We start from the raw sequence: 18,405 nt of genomic DNA on the forward strand, positions 1-18,405 counted from the left end.
GCAGAGAGCTCCAGTCCGACTCAGATGCCAGCAAGGTGGAGGTGGAGTACTGGTTTGGGCTGGTATCATCAAAGATGAGCTTGTGGGGCCTTTTCGGGTTGAGGATGGAGTCAAGCTCAACTCCCAGTCCTACTGCCAGTTCCTGGAAGACACCTTCTTCAAGCAGTGGTACAGGAAGAAGTCTGCATCCTTCAAGAAAAACATGATTTTCATGCAGGACAATGCTCCATCAAACGCGTCCAAGTACTCCACAGCGTGGCTGGCAAGAAATGGTATAAAAGAAGGAAATCTAATGACATGGCCTCCTTGTTCACCTGATCTGAACCCCATTGAGAACCTGTGGTCCATCATCAAATGTGAGATTTACAAGGAGGGAAAACAGTACACCTCTCTGAACAGTGTCTGGGAGGCTGTGGTTGCTGCTGCACGCAATGTTGATGGTGAACAGATCAAAACACTGACAGAATCCATGGATGGCAGGCTTTTGAGTGTCCTTGCAAAGAAAGGTGGCTATATTGGTCACTGATTTGTTTTTGTTTTGTTTTTGAATGTCAGAAATGTATATTTGTGAATGTTGAGATGTTATATTGGTTTCACTGGTAATAATAAATAATTGAAATGGGTATATATTTGTTTTTTGTTAAGTTGCCTAATAATTATGCACAGTAAGAGTCACCTGCACACACAGATATCCCCCTAACATAGCTAAAAATAAAAACAAACTAAAAACTACTTCCAAAAATATTCAGCTTTGAAATTAATGAGTTTTTTGGGTTCATTTAGAACATGGTTGTTGTTCAATAATAAAATTAATCCTCAAAAATACAACTTGCCTAATAATTCTGCACTCCCTGTATAGGTTACTGATTATTCTGCCACGCCAGTGATAGTCAGGTGGTCATTATTGGAAGAATGTACAGGTCAGAATAAACATACCCTAATGTAAGCCTAGGCATCTTTACGAAGGCACCCGAGACAAAAACATTCCCTAATAGGTGTATGTCAATATGAACATACAGGGTAAGACATTATCCTGACTGTCTCAGACGCAGCTCAAACGGATAGGCCCAGGGCTCCTGGGCTCCTGGGCTCCTATTCGAGATAATACGGTGGATCTTCTTCCGCCATGCACACCACAAGATCCCTTGAGCTTCTATTACCACAATTATGGTAATGGCCGGCCTTGGCACTGATGGGTCCTCTGAGGAGGATTCCCTCTCCCATCCTGCCAGCTATCCTCCACGTGCTCCTCACAGAAAGATATCCAAGAAAGGGAAAGGAGGTTTACCAATATTCTCCTGCCCCCATGGTAGGAGTCTCCTACTGCAGGCTGCAACCCGCATAGCCGTGCGGCTCGGTTCTCATGATGTGTAGCATGAGTGTGGCTCCTGTCAGTCTGGCGGGCCACGCTCTGTTCTGAATTGCACTGAGGCACCGGTTCAGCCGCTTTTGCTCACCTCCTTCTACCCGGCGCTGACACGCTCAGTGGTACAGCTCGGTCTGCAGGGGTGACTCTGTGATGGGAGGTGCCTGGTTGTACCCTCAGGGCACCACAGCAAGTGCTCAGCGCTCAGAGATAGCTACGGCCATCGCCAGCTGCGCCTCCTCCTTTCTGGCCCCCACCCCTCCAGGTTCTCTCTTGGTGGGCCCATGGGAAAAACAGAAGGTAGCGCTCACCAGCGCTAGGTGCCCTCATGAAATCCAGTGCTTCCCTCCACACCAGAACTGGGAAGGGATGCACTCCTCAGGCAGAAGGGCCCCACTCTTCTGGGCTTTGGGGAGGAGGGTACAGGGGGCACACCACCCAGCCCCTGGAGACACCAAAAGGGGCACTGGGTGGCAGGGCCCAGCAGTCAGACAGGCACAAGGTACCAAAAGTAGTGGCAGTCCCTCTGAAAGACCTGGCAGGTCACAGGTCAGCACAGCAGCAGCAGGTCCCAAGGCGGTTCATGGCGAGTCCTGCCAGTAGCATCCAGTGTCCAGGTCACTCCATTAGTGTCTGTTTTTCTGGGGGAAAATCCCCTGTACTTATACTCAGTTTTGCAAAGCATTTTCAATGAGGAGGACAGGAGGTTCCAACCAGTTACAACTGGCTCTAGGAGTGTCCCCTCTCTCCTCCAGCACAGGCTTCAGACTTCAGTTGGGAGGTAAACAAGCCCTTTGTCTGAGGCCAGGGCGCAGCCTTTACAAATGCAGGTGTGCACCACCTCCCCTTCTCTCAGCCCACGAAGACCATTCAATATGCAGATGCACCTCTGTGACACCTCCATCCTCCCTGTGTACAGGCTGTCTGAACAGTATGCACAAAGCTCAGCTGTCACTCTGCACAGATGTGCACTGGAGTCAAGCTGCAAAACACCAGAGGCATAAGCAAAGAGAAATGCTCACTTTCTAGAAGTGGCATTTATATAATGGTAATAAAAAATCCACCTACACCAGTAAGCAGCATTTCTTACGACCATTGCAACCATACCAAACATGCCTATACTACCCCTCATAAATCAGACAATACCCCCTAGACACAAGGCAGTGCATTTAAATGCAATCCTATGAGAAGGCAGCACTCACAGCAGTGAGAAACCAAAATAGGATGTTTGTCACTGCCAGGACAGGCCACGGTACCAGGCACATGTCTTGCCTTCTACATACATAGAACCCTGCCCATAGGGCTATCTAGGGCTTACCTTAGGGGCAACATACATGTAGTAAAAGGGGAGTTCCAGGCTTGGCAAGTAAATTTAGATGCCAGGTCCCTGTGGCAGTAAACTGTGTTTGCAGGCCCTGCGCTAGCAGGCCTGAGACAGGTTTGAAAGGCTACTTCAGTGGGTGGCACAAGCAGCGCTGCAGACCCACTAGTAGCATTTAATTTACAGGTCCTGGGTATAGACATAACGCTGTACAAGGGACTTACATGTAAATTAAATGTGCCAATCCAGTATAAGCCAATCATACCAAGTTTACAAGGGAGAGCACATGCACTTTAGCACTGATTAGCAGTTATAAAGTGACCAGAGTCATAACGTCAGCCAAAAATGGTCAGAAAAATTAGGAGAAGGCAAAAAGTTTGGGGAATGACCCTGTAGAAAGGGCCAGGTCCAACAATGATACTTGGATACCCAGGGCATTAGTATATCAGGGGTCCGTCATGGGCTGCAGCATGTGTTATGCCACCCATGGGAGCCCATGCAAACTGAGTCTACAGGCCTGTCATTGCAGCCTGTGTGAAATGGTGCATGCACCTTTCACCCCACATATAAGGTTTACCTTATATCTCAGTCACTGCACTTTGACCCTATGTTTCACCTATGGTAGGCCCTTCAGCCCAAGGGCAGGGTGCATGATTCTAAGTGTGAGGGTACTCCCACAAAACCCAGACTCCATTTCCCGGGCTTTGTAAGTGCGGGGAAGCCATCTTAAGGTATGTAGCGGACACTGGTCATCACAAGATGTCCAGCTACATAATGGTTTCCCCAAACCTAGGCATGTCTGGTATCAAACATGTTGGAATAATGCAACTACACTGATTCCAGTACTGTTTGCATTATACCATGTACTTTGGGGGTTCCTTAGAGGATCCCCAGTCTGTATATTCAGCCTTGCATGGTCTGCGTGCAAGCCAGTGCTGCTGCCGACCCCAGACACCTTTCTGTCCTCCTGTTGCTGAGCCAATTTTGAGCAGAGGATGGCAGAACAATGCATTTCCTCTTGAAGGGAGGTGCGACCCTCTCTCCTTTAGAATTAGGTGTTTCTGGACTAGGGCAGGTGTGCTCCAGATAAGATAAGTATGGACATTGCCTACCTGCACCCCCTGGATGATTCCGGGTGGCCTGGACTCAGTCCCCTCTCTCCACAAGTACTGTTGTTCAGGAATCCATGCTTGGGTTCCACCGACCTGGTCCACGGGTCCCTGCACCAGCTGGACAAACCAAGCCATTGACGTCTGCAGGAGGGTCCGACACCACTGCACCCGGGCTCTCTGATTTTAGGTATTTTTCTTCTCTGGCTATCCACGGGTGGGAATGGTCTCCAACCTCCCTGGTTCCAACTGGTTTCCTCTGGGTCCACTGGGAAAGGTCCTGAGTCCACAAAACTCTAACCGCGATTTGCCTATGGGACTCGAGTCTAGGTAACACCTCTGCACACGGAGGCGGCTAGGGGGGTCTCCTGGTACTTACCTTTGGTCTCTTAGTACTCTCTCAGCCCTTGGAAACCTTACATCTGGCCAAGTGTGGTTTTTGCATTCCATATTTTAATGATATATGGTTTGTCCCCCCATAGAGGCCCTTGCATTTTATGCTGTACCTACCTTTTAGAGTATTTTTTGTATGTGCTTGCCAAGGTTAGTTTTGTACTTGTGTGTGAATAAATAATACTTACTTTTCTAACACTTGGTGTGGTTCTTTCTGATGTATATTTTACTGACTGACTTGATGACTATTTCAAGTGCTTTACACTCCTCTCTGATAAGCCTTATCTGCTCTCCACAGGCACCACTTCTGAGAGTTTAGGTTGCCAGAAGCCTCTAACTAGTTCTAGGGGTTGTCTGGACTCAGTACAAGGTGCCTCACCAATAGGTGTTCCCCATATACTGAGCCAGCTTCTCACACACAAACCATGGGAGTATGTGGGTAACCATAAACATACGCTGTGAAGATCACGCACCGCTGTGAGGGTGTGATTTGATTAAACTGCAGCCAGTATTGTCACTCCTGTTTGTTTATTTATATATTGGCACTGGCTTCAGACATCAAGCCTCTTCACAGAGACAACAGGTTGAAAGCCTCTATTTCCATTTTAGGAATCTTCTTCCAGAACATTGGTAGATATGATTGATATAGGAGGGGAGCCCACCTGTGGATCTTCAGTGTTGGACTCCAAGGGAGGCTAGAGTGTCCGAGAGGGGAGGGGATTGGTGCCGGTGGCATTGAGATGAGTGGTGAGCATTTCATTGAAGTGGCTTATTGGGAATTATGCCAGGTTTGGTTGGTTCCTCCGGTGTGAGTTCACCAGTAGTGTGTGCCAAGGACAGAGTTTGTGCTGCCCCTGGTGTGTTCTGGCTACATATGGCTTGTGTGATCAGGTTTGCTTTTCTTGACTTTGGGTGGTAGCTGGGAGTATAATGCAGTGTCAGCTTCAGGAAGCAATGAGGGCCTTGTTCCCTGTGTGTGATGTACCCTTACCAAAAATAAGTAGGGAACCAGAGTGAATTTATTTTGCACATCAGTATATGGATTTGAGGTGTTTTCTTATTCTTTTTATTTATTTTATTTATTTATTATTTGTGGGGTCTTCATGTGGTGCTGATGCAGTTAGCTGCATCTTCAGAGTTCACCTTTACTCCACTTTAACCTTTTGTTCCAAGGGATTTAGGTACAGTTTGAGTCAGGTTGCTTCTATTTGGGTCTTGCCGTAAATTGAGAAATTCAAAAGAACAGAAAGTTTGTCTATCAAACTGAGAAGAAGCTTCTTAGGTCACCTAAGTGCGTGACTCACTCAAGGCGCGAGTGATGCCGGAGGAGTGCCATGTCCTGGATACCTCTGAAGATGATGGTTTGTTGGTATCTTCCCGAGCCCATGGACATGGATGTCCTGGTAACATTCAAGGTGGAATGTCCTGAAGGGGACAATGACCTGTAGAGTCTCATATATTCAGGGATCACAATGTCTGCAGGGAATGATGTGTTTAACATGTTCCTATTCATGGGTTCATTTCCCACTCACCTCAGGGTGTGAACAGAAGATAACAGGACAGGCGCTGGGTCTGCTCACATCCTTGATGGAAGATGGACTTGCTGCTAATGCATATTGTCTGGAAATCAACTTGCTGTATTCTGTTCTTCCTTTAACTGCTGGGCACCAAGGTAACTTCAAGTCAGAACTGGTAATCATTAATAGATATGGCGATCAGTACTTTCGTAGCTGATTCAGAGAGTTATTGAGTTCTTATCAAATAATCTCTTGTGGATCTTCAGGGCATTAAACCAGTGATCCCAGGAGGAGCTCCCTTATCGCTTCCTTTGGCTCGTCACGTTTTTATCTGGCTTATGCCACCTACGAGGCCCGTGTCTTACGATCTTTACAATTTTTAATAGATGATGGTCTGTGTGCATGATGATTCAACCAAGCTAGAGTCTCCAGTTCCTCTAATCTTCCTCATCGTGAACTGCCAGACAACAGTGGATTCACAGTTGTATTGTATTTAACTTTCGTCCATTGTTCTCCTGCACCTATGGAGTTAGGATGCTTTACGTGTGAGAATAGTCACACTCGCAGCTTACAGAGAAGGTACGATTATTGCGATTATAGTTGAATAATTACAGTAAACTCTCAAAATACGTCAAAAGGGAGTAAGATGTTTTTTAAGTCTTTGGGGCATATGTAGAAGATGGTGATGCATTGGTCCCGATACGCCACTTTTCTGGTGTCACCCCTGCCCCACCTAACGACACCATGGTTGCACCTTATTTACAATTCTGCACACCAAGGCGGTCGTTAGGACAATAGTGTCAACATTTTTTACTCTATGCAGCGCTTTGCTGCACTAGCATGAAAAATGTTGACTCTAATGTAGCAAAGCACAGAGATGGCCATTGATTAAAATGGGTGCATCATTTTCAGCCTGCTCGGAGCAGGGATTAAAAAGGAAAAAATGGGTCAGTGCAATCTTGTAAATTTCACTGCGCCATTTTTTTCGGGCCTCCTAATGCAGGAACACCCCCTTTGCATACATTATGACTGGCACAGGCACAATGTGGCACAAGGATCCGGATCACCGGGTGTCATTGGAGCTTTCTTAGGTGGCATTGATGGAAGCTTTGCATGGTCACCTGCTTCACACCCAAGAGTCACATTCTGACCTTGCTTGGTTATGAATATTATGTGATGCTTTCTGAGCTGAGACACAGCTTAGACTGACCATATAATGTGAATCAGTGCTTTAAATTGGAAGATGGCAACAAACTAGGAAAGAATGCGTGCAAAGTCCCAGTTGAAGTCATCACCTTGTGGTGAGGTTTTTGAAATTATTATATGAGGGGATGTTAAAAAGCTCTTGTTGAATGGTCACAAAGGCAAGAGCTGAATTGCAGGCGCTCAAAGAAAACGGAAACTGTTCTGAAGTATGATTACTGAACCTGCCCCCCTTCAGCCAGTTACTCTGAAGCACTGTACACTGTCTAGCTTTTACGTCCGAATCCTGTGCGTTAGCGGCCACTCCCACATGTGGAAGTCCATGTACCTTGCTGTTGAGGCTTTTGGACACAGCAAGAATTAAGCCACATCCAGAGACTCAGCAGTTGTTAAAAAGATATGTACCTCAGTATACTTACCACACTGTCTCCTGCTGCACATGCTTGACTTCACGCCTGCACTCACACAGCTCCTCCTCATTTGCATGCCCTCCATGCATAAACCAGTCTACACCAGTTCAGGAACCTCCAGTCCTTGCTCTGGCACGAAACTGGACAATGGAAAGGAAAGTGACCACTCCCCTGTCCATCACCACCCCAGGGATGGTGCTCAGAGCTCCTCCAGAGGGTCCCTGGGTTCTGCCATCTTGAATCCAAGGTTGGCAGGGACCTCTGGGAGCATCTGAGTGGCCAGGCAGGTGATGTGAAAGCCCCCTCCTGATAGGCGGTCACCTGGTTAGGTGAACCATTTCCCTTTCAGGGCTGTTTAGGCTCTCTCTTGGGTGGGTCCTCAGATTCAACATGCAAGACTCCAGCAGGACTCCTCTGCAACGTTTACCTTGACTTCTGGCCACTGGAACTGCAACTGGACTTCAGAGGAACCTACAATCTGCAGCTACAGCAAAAACTCTGCTCTGCAACATTGTTTCTCCAACTCCCTCCAGCAATTGCAACATTTCCCTGGCTGTGCATCCTCTGAGGGCGGCAAGTCTTCGGTCTGCAGCAAGAAGGAATCTCCCTTGGAGGGAAGGAGTCACTCCCCTCCATCCGCAGGCACATTCTGCAGTGCTGCATGGGCTCCTTCTGTGTCCCCTTCCTGTGGGTGCTGCCTTTGCTCCTTGGTCTTGCTGGTCCCCGGCAGCTCCACTTTTCCACTAACTGTGATTTTGCATTTTTCAAGGCTTGTTGGTGGAATTCCTAAACCAACACCCGTCTAAAATCTTAATTCTAGTGTAGGACATCTTCTGCATACCTCTGGATCTCTTCTCCAGCTCCAGGGCTGCAGTGCTGACCTGATCTTCATCACCATCGGCCAACTCCTGCAAGTACAGCTGGGTGGGTAGTAGCTCCTACTCCTCCTGGACTCCACTGACACTTTTGGACTTGGTCCCCTCTCTCCACAGGTCTTCCTCTCCAGGAATCCACCGCTGGTCTCTTGCAGTCTTGTCTTCTTTTCCTTCCTTTTGGGTGGTTTGGGGAAATTCCAGTGATTTACTCCTGCTTTCCTGGTCGCTGGGGGGTACTGTGTTACTTACCTCTGAGGTTTTCTGATACTCCCAGCTCCCCTTACACATTCCACTTACCTAGGTGGGGTCCTGTGTTTGCATTGCATTTGTTTAGTATGTGGTTTGGGCTCCCTCTAGGGCCACTATTGGTTATCTACATTTGCACTGTTTTCTAACCTTTTCTATGCCTATTACTGCTTACTAGTGTATATAACCAGTATATTACTTACCTCCTATTGGAAGGTTGCCCTTCTAGTATTTTGTGGTATTGTGTAACCTAAATTAAAGTACCTTTTGTGTAAGAGCTGTGTGACTGTAGTGCTTTTGAATGAGCTTTGCCTGTCTCCTAGATAAGCCTTGGCTGCTCATCCACAGCTAACCCTATAGAGCCCGGCTTCTAGGCACTGACTATACCTCACTAAGAGGTCTGGATACCTGGACCTGGTATAAGGTGTAAGTACCATAGGTACCCACCACACACCAGGCCAGCTTCCTACATGTTTAAGGTACAACTAAAAAAAACACACATTAATTAAAAGAAACAATGATACTAAAAATGTATCACTACTTAAAAAACTAAATCATAAAACAGTTACCATGCACATTATTAAAAACTAAATTATTTACAAAATCAGTAATCTAATTAAGAAAATAACAGTTACAATTGATTACATTTCTCTCTAACACGACCAATTAAAAAATGTAAACGTATAAACATTTACATAGTTAATATTCAACTTAAGACATTTGGAAATAAACTATTTAAAACAATTAGAAATAAATATTAAAATACTTTCTACCCATTCCCCTGCAAACCCAGTAAGCTACAAATAAAATAGACTACAACAACAACTAATTACACACTCTTAACATTAAGATAATAACCACCTCACCCTTGTTTATCCCGAGCAATGGGTTCATGCCTACTGTGTACACCTTCACCGTCTTCATGACCCCTGTGCCCCCCTGCTCCTGAATTTCGAGAAGGCATTTGATTCTGTCAATAGGTCATTATACAAATGTTTTGTCCCTTTTTTTGTGGATATGTTAAAATTGTGTACTCCGAGAATGAGGAAGTCACAGAAGCGTTTCCTACACGTCGAGGGACCCGTGGGTGCCTGTTGTCCCCACCTTTCTCTGCCGTTGCCTCAGAGCCCTGAGCATCGTTGATTCGATGTGGTGTGCACATACAGGTGCTGTGTGCCATCCATGTGGCACTTTTCCTAGCGGACTCTCACCTGTCCGGCCCATGTTTTGTGACTCCTCGACCTATATGCTAGAAGATAAAAAGCAGCCATTGAGGCACGAGCATGGATATGGCCTGGATGTTGGATGCTCCTTTGTCTGTTTACTTGCAGGTGACAGGCAACGCAGCCCAAAGTTCCTGTGCTGCATTGTGCGACGAGGAGCGAGCAGGAAAGCGCCATATTCTGATAGAAATGGCGCTCTCCGCCTCTTTCCCTAGCGCCAGTGCTGTTTTCACGCACACCTTAGCGCCATTGTGCTAGGGTGTGTGCATGCGTCTTACACGGGTTTTCTACAGGAAGGGTAGCCTTCCTGTACAAAATACTATACCTAGACAAGTGCAGATGCTGTCCCACTTTGTATGTGTGCTTTACAGTGCAGCACACATGCAAAGTTAGAAAAGCAGGGAGAAATAAAAATTATTCTCCCTTTTGCACCTGCTTTTAAAAGGTGTACATTTTTGGCCCAAACCCCTTTCTTCTGATGTTTCAGAATAGGGTTTAGCGTCAAAATGCATGTGTGGTAGCATGGGTACACCCATGTACCACCCATGTAACGCCCATGTATCGCACCCTTGACGCAAAGTAATACAAAGCAGCGTTTCGCACTGCTGTGTGTGACTTTGCCACTCAAACCAACGCAAATACCGATTTGCGTTGTGTTATGAATTCCCCCAAAAAGTTTTGCATCGGTTTAGAGTAAAAAAGTAACACTAAACCGACGCTAAAGCTTTGCGGATCTGGGCCAGGGTTTTGCTTCAAAAAGCATGAGTGGTTGCATGGGAACGCCCATGTACCATCCATGTAACCCCCCCTTGGCACTAAGCAACACAAAGCAGTATTTTACACTGCTCTGTGTTACTTTTAGGGTACTTTACAGCTCAAAACAAGTTTTGCGCTGGAAAGTAAATAGGTAAAAAAAGATTGTGTCACTTTCGTGATGCAAACACAGCAGAAAATGTTAGTAAATATTCCCTGACTTCCTGCATCTTTGTTTCTGTCCAACAGGCATGTGACTGAGGCCTGGATTTTTCCCATAGTCTCTCACTGGCGCACTTCCTCTCGACAGCAGCTGCTCCTGGCCACACTAAGCCCGTCTCCTGAGCAAACCTGCATACCAGAAGAGGAGCTGTGCAGGCCCTGGTCAGGTGGTCCCTCCAGGCAAGCACTCCCAGGTACTGGCAGGTAGATCTGAGATGCCTTCTGGGGTGGAGGTGCAGGCCCTGGTCAGGGGTCCCTCCAGGCGAGGTCTCCCAGATACTGGCAGGTAGATCTGAGATTCCTTTTGGCGTGGAAGTGCAGGCCCGCGCCAGGGGGTTCCTCTAGGCGATGGCCCCCGGGTACTGGCAGGTTGATTTGATATGCCTTCCGGTGTGGTGGTGCAGGCCCTGGTCAGGGGTCCCTCCAGGCAAGCACTCCCAGATACTGGCAGGTAGATCTGAGATTCCTTTTGGCGTGGAGGTGCAGGCCCGCGTCAGGGGGTTCCTCCAGTCGAGGTCTCCCTGGTACTGGAAGCAGATCTGAGATTCCTTCTGGTACAGCGGAACGCAGGCCTGGTCAGGGGGTCCCCCCAGGCGATGGCCCCCGGGTACTGGCAGGTTGATTTGATATGCCTTCCGGTGTGGTGGTGCAGGCCCTGGTCAGTGGTCCCTCCAGGCAAGGACCTCCAGGTACTGGAGGTAGATCTGAGATTCCTTCCAGGGCACGGCAGTGCAGGCCCCCAGGTATTTGCAGGTTGATCTGAGATGCCTTTTGGGGTGGCAGTGCAGGCCCTGGTCTGGGACTCCCCCCTAGACGAGGACCCTCCGATATTGGCAGACAGATCGGAGATTGCATCTGCAGCGGCAGAGCAGGCCCTGGTCAGGGGGTCTCCCTCAGGCAAGAACCTCCAGATATTGGAAGGTTGATCTGAGATGCCTTCTGGGGTGGCAGTGCAGGACCTGGTCAGGGGGTCCCCCCAAGTGAGGACCCTCTGGTATTGACAGACAGATCGGAGAGTCACTCTGGGGCAGTGGAGCAGACCCTAGTCAGGGGGTCCCCCCAGATGAGGACACCCAGATATTGGCAGGTTGATCTGAGATGCCTTCTGGGGTGGCGGTACAGGTCCTGGTCAGGGGCTCCCCCCCCGGATGAGGACCCTCAGACATTGGTAGACAGACCTGAGATTCCTTCTATGGCAGCGGAGCCGCGTGGTAAGGGGGGTCCTCCCAGATGAGGACCCCCAGATATTGGCAGGTTGATCTGAGATGCCTTCTGGGGTGGCGGTACAGGTCCTAGTCAGGGGGTCCCCCCAGATGAGGACCCTCAGACATTGGTAGACAGATCTGAGATTCCTTCTACGGCAGCGGAGCAGACTGTGGTCAGGGGGTCCCCCCAAGTGAGGACCCCCAGATATTGGCAGGTTGATCTGAGATGCCTTCTGGGGTGGCAGTGCAGGCCCGGTCAGGGGGTCCCCCCAAGTGAGGACCCCCAGATATTGGCAGGTTGACCTTCGATGCCTTCAGCGGCGGCGCAGCAGGACGGCTAATCTGTGTCAATCTGATGCCCTGTCCGACACTTGCGGGGGCTTTTAAAATGTGGGTATTCTAGTGCTTTCAGAGGCATCTAATCCTAGAGAGTGCGTCACCGTGAATCATTTCCGTTTCTTGTCCTTTGGCGCCCTCCCGTGGCGGCTTCATGATTTGATGCTCCTGACAGAAGCCCTTGTGATGCAAAACACTATTGAATTCTACTTAAACTTTCCAGAAACGAGGGCACATAAAGCCATCGTGAAGTTTTAGCTGCCTGTATTCCGCCAGTCAAATCCGCCAAGAGAATTAAGCCATTTATGTGTATATAGAGTTTTTTTTTGCAGCTAGAGAATTTCATGATGAATTTAGCGTCTCTCCGCCCTGTTTCTCCCACAGTTGGAAAGAATGAAAGGGGTGCCTTGTGGACTTCTAGTACATCGTTTTAATATTAGTAATTGGTACATAGTTCTAGAAACTGTGGGCCTCATTTACAAGAATCTGACTCATTGGCTCTGATGCGTCGGATTTCTTGCGCCGCCCTACGACCCCATAACGACTCCATGGATGCGCTGTATTTACAACACAGAGCTCCATGGCACACGTTTTCACAGATGCATCGGAAATTCTGATGTATCTGTGGCGGTAAACACACGCATTGCTGGACTAGCATCATAACAATGACGCTACTCCAGCAATGCAATATCACAAAATAAAATGATGGACGGAGTGTTGAAACTTTTCAGACACTCACCCCAGTCACAGATCTGGGTTTAATCCATTGTTATTTTGCTTGTCACGTCACCCCAACGGAGGATCCTGGGATTGCTATTCCAGCAATGCCACGAGCCCCGATTGAGGAAAGTCGTGTCAGTTTTACGCCTCGTCTGAGCAGGTGGTACCATTCTGGCGCAATTAAGTCACAGAACGACGCAGTGAAATATACATTTCACTGCATCATTTCTGCGTGGCTCTTCTTGTGTGATCGCCTATCTTGCACACATAAAACCTAGCGCAGGTTTAAAGTGATGCAGTGTTCACAAATTAATGCATTGGGCCCAGTGCGTCCGTTTGTAAGTCTGGTGCAGTGTGAAGCACTGCTTGCGTCACCGCTGTTCCAAACACAAATGATGCAGCGGTGGCTCAAAGGCTTGTAAATGAGGCCCTTTGTCTTCAAGTACTGGATATTTGTAATCACAAGTACAGTCCTGTTCACAATTGGCACTCTAGCTGCAGCAGTGAAAAGGCACCGCTCACAAGATGTTTGACTTTCCATTAGGTGAAATCTCATCACTTTCTCCTTAATTCTTTCCCCTCATCCTCAGCTCCTTTTTCTGTGTTAAATTCTCTACCTACCTGCCAACAACAATAAAAAAGGTGGGATTTTTAGGTTTCCAGAATCCTATGTAGGCTAATGATATCCCCGCAGGGAGTGACCTTAGATGGTGTCTTTAGTGTGGTCCTGGATTACAGAAAAGAGTTCGGAATAGCCCTTGGTCCACCGATTCTGTTTCCTGCTGCCCTAGGATTAACCCTCCTTTCCGTACCTGGGTTCAGCCTGCTCTGGTTCATATGCAGTGACAAGAGGGCATGCAACATCACTGATAGCCAGGTGGCCACTTCATACCTCTCAGCACTGGGGGTCCACCTACTTCATTCCAGAGGATAGCCCCTCCGGACTCACTCAGGAGCTCTCAGGTCTAGGTACTGTGAGCAGAGGGCCCCTGGAGCTCAGGGGCACCCTGCACCCTAGGGCTGTGGGGTGTAGTAACGTCCCCTCTTTCTGGCATGGTTACCCCCACATTTTGCCTGATGTCGGTGTGCTTGGACTGTTTTCACTCAGATCCTGCTAATCAGGACTCCACCTCATTGTAGCCTGCGTGAAAAGGTGCATGCACCCTTTCACTGCTGGTCACTACACCAGGTCACTGTAAGTCACCCCTGTGCTAGGCCCTTTCAGCCCAAAGGGCAGAGTGCAGGTCCCTCTGTGTGTGGCCACCCCTGCATGAGCAGATGTGCCCCTACAAACTCCAGTTCCTATTTCCTGGACATTGTAAGTGCAGGGAAGCCATTTTAGCTACGTACTGGCCACCTGTGGTCTAGCTGCGTAATGGTAACTCCGAACCTGGGCATGTTGGAATCGTACCCCATTCCATGCATTCTGGGGGTTCCTTAGATGATATCCCTGTTCTGCTCCTACCAATCTTCAAGGGTCTGCAGGCAGTCCACGCTGCTGAAGCCCCACACACACAGTTCTGCCCTCCTGCTGCTTGGCCAGCTTGAGTAGGGGACAGCAGAACAAAGGATGTCCTGTAGGAGAGGGGAGCAACCTCCTCTCCTTTGGAAATAGGTGTAACTGGGCTGGGGAGGAGTAGCCTCCCTGTGCTGCCGGACTACCTTGAAGGGCACATTTGGTACCTTTCTTGCATAATCCGGTTTGCACTAGTCCAGGGACCACTGGTCCCTGCTCTGGCGCGAAACCCACAAAGGAAAGTGGAGTGGCTACTCCCCTGTCCAGCTCCACCCCTAGGTTGGTGACAAGAGCTCCTCCAGGTGGCCACTTGGGTCTGCCATCTTGGAACCATAATGGGCAGAGGCCTCTGGGAGCATCTGACTGGGTAGGCCAGGTAGCTGATGTGAGTGACCCCTCTTGATGGGTGGTCTCCCCAGAGAGTGACCAAAACCCCCTTTTGGGCTATTTAGGGACTCCATTGAGGGTGGGTCTCCAGATTCAGCCTGCAAGACTCCACCAGAACCTCTCTGCAAAGACATCTCCTGCTCCTGGCCTCCAGAGCCACTGCTGGGCTACACAGGAACCGAACAAGACTGCAACACTGAGACAACCTTGCCTTGCAATATTGTTTCCGTGACTCCTGTCAGCATTCTGCAACATTTCCATTGCTGTGCATCCTGTGGGGTTGGTAAGACTTCATCTGCACCAAAGAAGCAAGAAGGAATCTCCCTTGGAGTGAAAGAGTCACTCCCCTGCATCCGCAGGCACCTAAACCAACGACTTCCAACTTGTGCGATCTTCTGTCCTGCGGATCTGCAAAGGTTCTCCTACAGAGGTGGTGGTTCTGAAGGATCCACTGGGTCCTCTCTGCCTTCTATCCAACTGGGTCCTCTCTGCCTTCTTTCCAACATGGGAGACCTTGAGCCTTTGCCTCTGCCCCTGCCACTGGGACAGAATCCCTGTGCACCGTGACTGTTGCACCAACCAAGGTTTGTTGACTCCTGCTCCGAGAGATCCTCAGGCTCCTAGTAGCCCTGGCCCCCAGCACTCTAACTCTGCAAGGACATGCCCCTCTCGGCTGCTCTAGCGACGTGGGACTCCTCTTCAGGTGTGCTGACTGGGCCTTACTGTGCCTGCTGCTAGAGGGTTGCTTGTGGGGGCTCCGACTGCTTCTGCTGGCTCTTTTGCCTTCTGAGGGTCAGCCCGGACTCTTCTCCAGGGGTCGAGTCCCCAGGACCTTGCTGGTCCTCCACAGCTCTGCAAAACCTCCAATAGCTTATTTTGCATTTGGCTGTGCTTGTTTGTGGTCCTCCTGATCACTGACCCATTTGCAATCTAGTGACCATCGAAGGACAGTTCGTAGGCAACTTCAGGAACTCCTCTGCAGCTCCTGGACCCCGCAGCTGGACTTCATACATCATCGTTGATCTGGATCTTCATCTACAGAAAGCTGGGCATTGCCTCCTGACCCACCTGGACACTCCTGCGTGGACTGGACTCGGTCCCCTTCTTTTGCAAGTCCTCTTCACCAGTATACCGCCCTTGGGTTTCACTGGTCTGATCCTGCTTCTGCATTCTCCAACCGCTACGTCCCCATGTTAGCCTATGGGAGAACCGGGTAAATTACCCCTCTGCACATGGCCGCTGGAGATTTTCTAGGTACTTACATTTGGGGGTTTCACTCTTCCCCAGCCTTTGTCTAACTACTGCATACACTCTGGTGGGGGACACCCGTTCGCATTCCATTTTTTTTAGTATATGGTTTGCTCCCCCTATAGGGCTCTTGCTAAATTCTGCGTTTCCTGAGCACTTACCTATGTATATTTTGTCTGTACGTACCTCCAGAGGGAGGTATACCAATGGTAGTCTAATTTGGTGTGTCTAAAATAAAGTACCTTTATTTTTGTAACACTGTGTGGTTCCTTTCATGTGTTTCTGTGTGGCTACTGTGGTATTGCAAGTCCTTCCGATGCCTTCTAGATAAATGTTGGTTGCTCATCATAGCCACCCTAGAGAGCCCTGGCTGTCTAGACACTGTAGAACTAACTAATTGGGGCTTGCCTGGACCCAGTATAAGGTGTAACACCGTAAGTGTCCACCACACACTGGGTCAGCTTCCTACCCGGGGGCCTTAGTTATACCACTGGTAGCCAGGTGGCCACTTCCCCCTCTCAGCACTGGGCTACCACGTACTTCCTTCCTTGGATGGCTGGGGGACCTCCCTCCCTCCACGACAGCCTCCTGCTTCAGGGAGAGCATACCCCTGGAGGGTCAGCCGCCTGTCTCTACCTTAGTCTGCAGCCTGGAGGTGAGTACAGTCACAGAGAGCAAGAGGCCGCCATAGCATCCGTACCAGGGGGTGTGGGTGGGAATGAGCAGGTCTTATGACTAGTTCCGTACCTCTTGGCGTTTTGAGGCACATGATTTAGCTTCGCTTAGGTTTTCTTTACACGTATGATCAGTAGTGTGATCTTGTGTAACTGCACACAGTGAAGCACAGGTGATTGTGCAGAGATGAGAAGAGAACCAACACTCTCACCTCCTTCTCTTCCAGATGCTCCGGTTTTCATGTCGTTACCCCACTTCTACAGCGCAGACCCCGTCTTCACCCAGGCAGTGGAGGGACTGCACCCCAGTGCCTCTCAGCACTCCATGTTCCTGGACCTGCACCCGGTAAGTGCTGCGGTTCGGCCATCAGAGTGCCTTGTATCAGCGTTTCCTTCTGTACGTGAGTGATTGTGGAGGGTGTGCTATAAAGACATTTAACATACTCTTGCTCCCTCCGGGCGCTGGTCCAATGAGTGCTGCCTAGCTCCAGTGGAGATACCCTTGCGCCTTTATTAGGAGCAGGATTACTTTCCTGCACAAAAACTATCCTTAGAGGCATTTTCCTCCTTCTGTGCATGCTGCAAAAAGAGAAAGCAATGAGGCAAAATAGATATTTCTCGTTGTGTGTCTCTGTGGTAGGTGCACCATTTTGGTGCAATCCCAGGCTTGTTGCCTTTAGTAAATCAGGGATTGTGTCAGATTCCATGGGTGGATGCCCAGGAATGCTCATGTTTCACCCATGAGATGCCTATCACATCAAAATAAAACACAGTGCATCACAAGGCGCTGCTTTGTTACATCCTTTTCAAAGTCACACAAGACAGTGCAAATTGGCTGCACAAGGTTTGTAAATCTTTTTTAAGGACTTGAGTTGACTTGCAACATGCAAAGACATTGCAAGTCCTTACTAAAAATGCTCCATAATGCCTATTAGTCTGCAACACCAGGTCACACATTTAACAGAGTATGATAAAAAAAATAGATTGACTATTAATAATAGCAGAAAAAAGTATTGTGTTTTGGGGATGGACACCAGAAACCAATCTCGACTTTGAAAATGGACTATTTGACATTATTTATCAATGTGAGTAAATAGTATAATGTTTCGGAACAATCTTTCATGGACCTCACACTTTGAGCAGGTAAAGGTGAGTTTATTAGTTTTGCATCATGAGTGTGTTATTCTCTAGGGCCATTAACAAATGCCTTTAGTGGTAAGTTGTACCAGTCGTGCTGTATGGTGACCCTGACATGCTTCTGTCGCCAGGTTCTGGTTATGGGCTCCTGAGCACAAGTGCGTGAAGGGTAAAGCCGGTTGGTCGTTCGGCCAAGCACTCGGATGAAGGCGCGCTGGCTTCATCTGTGCCTTTGCTCTTTCACAGTAGTTGTTTTATCTCATGCTGGTCATGGACAGAGGTAGGAAACCCACTCCCAGTATTTTGTGTGTGTTTTCTGAGGTCTCATCAATTGCAGTTTTTAATACTTTCAACATTTTGGAAAACAATTCCATGCCAAAGGATTTTCCTTGGAGAGGGATCCGTTCTGTGTGGCTGGAGGCAGGAGGTGGCTGCAGGTGCCCATCTGAGAGGAGCTTGGGTCCCGGCAGCAGTAACTGAAATGGCTGGGAGCGCTTGAAGGGTCCCTGGTCAAACCCTGCCCAGCGTGACCCTCTTCCACAAG

The 18,405-nt window shown here is 48.8% G+C and overlaps 1 protein-coding gene across 3 annotated transcripts in view; it reads left to right on the forward strand.

Annotated features, from left to right (window-relative positions):
• The window catches only part of SCARB1 (scavenger receptor class B member 1), a 505,116-nt gene that overhangs the window by 382,804 nt on the left and 103,907 nt on the right, over positions 1-18,405 (forward strand). For all 3 annotated transcript variants that reach the window (XM_069215380.1, XM_069215379.1, XM_069215381.1), the window contains exon 8: positions 16,952-17,070. In XM_069215380.1, the coding sequence (XP_069071481.1) occupies positions 16,952-17,070 (119 nt within the window). The remainder of the gene's footprint in view (positions 1-16,951; positions 17,071-18,405) is intronic.

This window comes from Pleurodeles waltl, chromosome 11 (assembly GCF_031143425.1).
Source record: "Pleurodeles waltl isolate 20211129_DDA chromosome 11, aPleWal1.hap1.20221129, whole genome shotgun sequence".
Classification (NCBI taxonomy): domain Eukaryota; kingdom Metazoa; phylum Chordata; class Amphibia; order Caudata; family Salamandridae; genus Pleurodeles; species Pleurodeles waltl.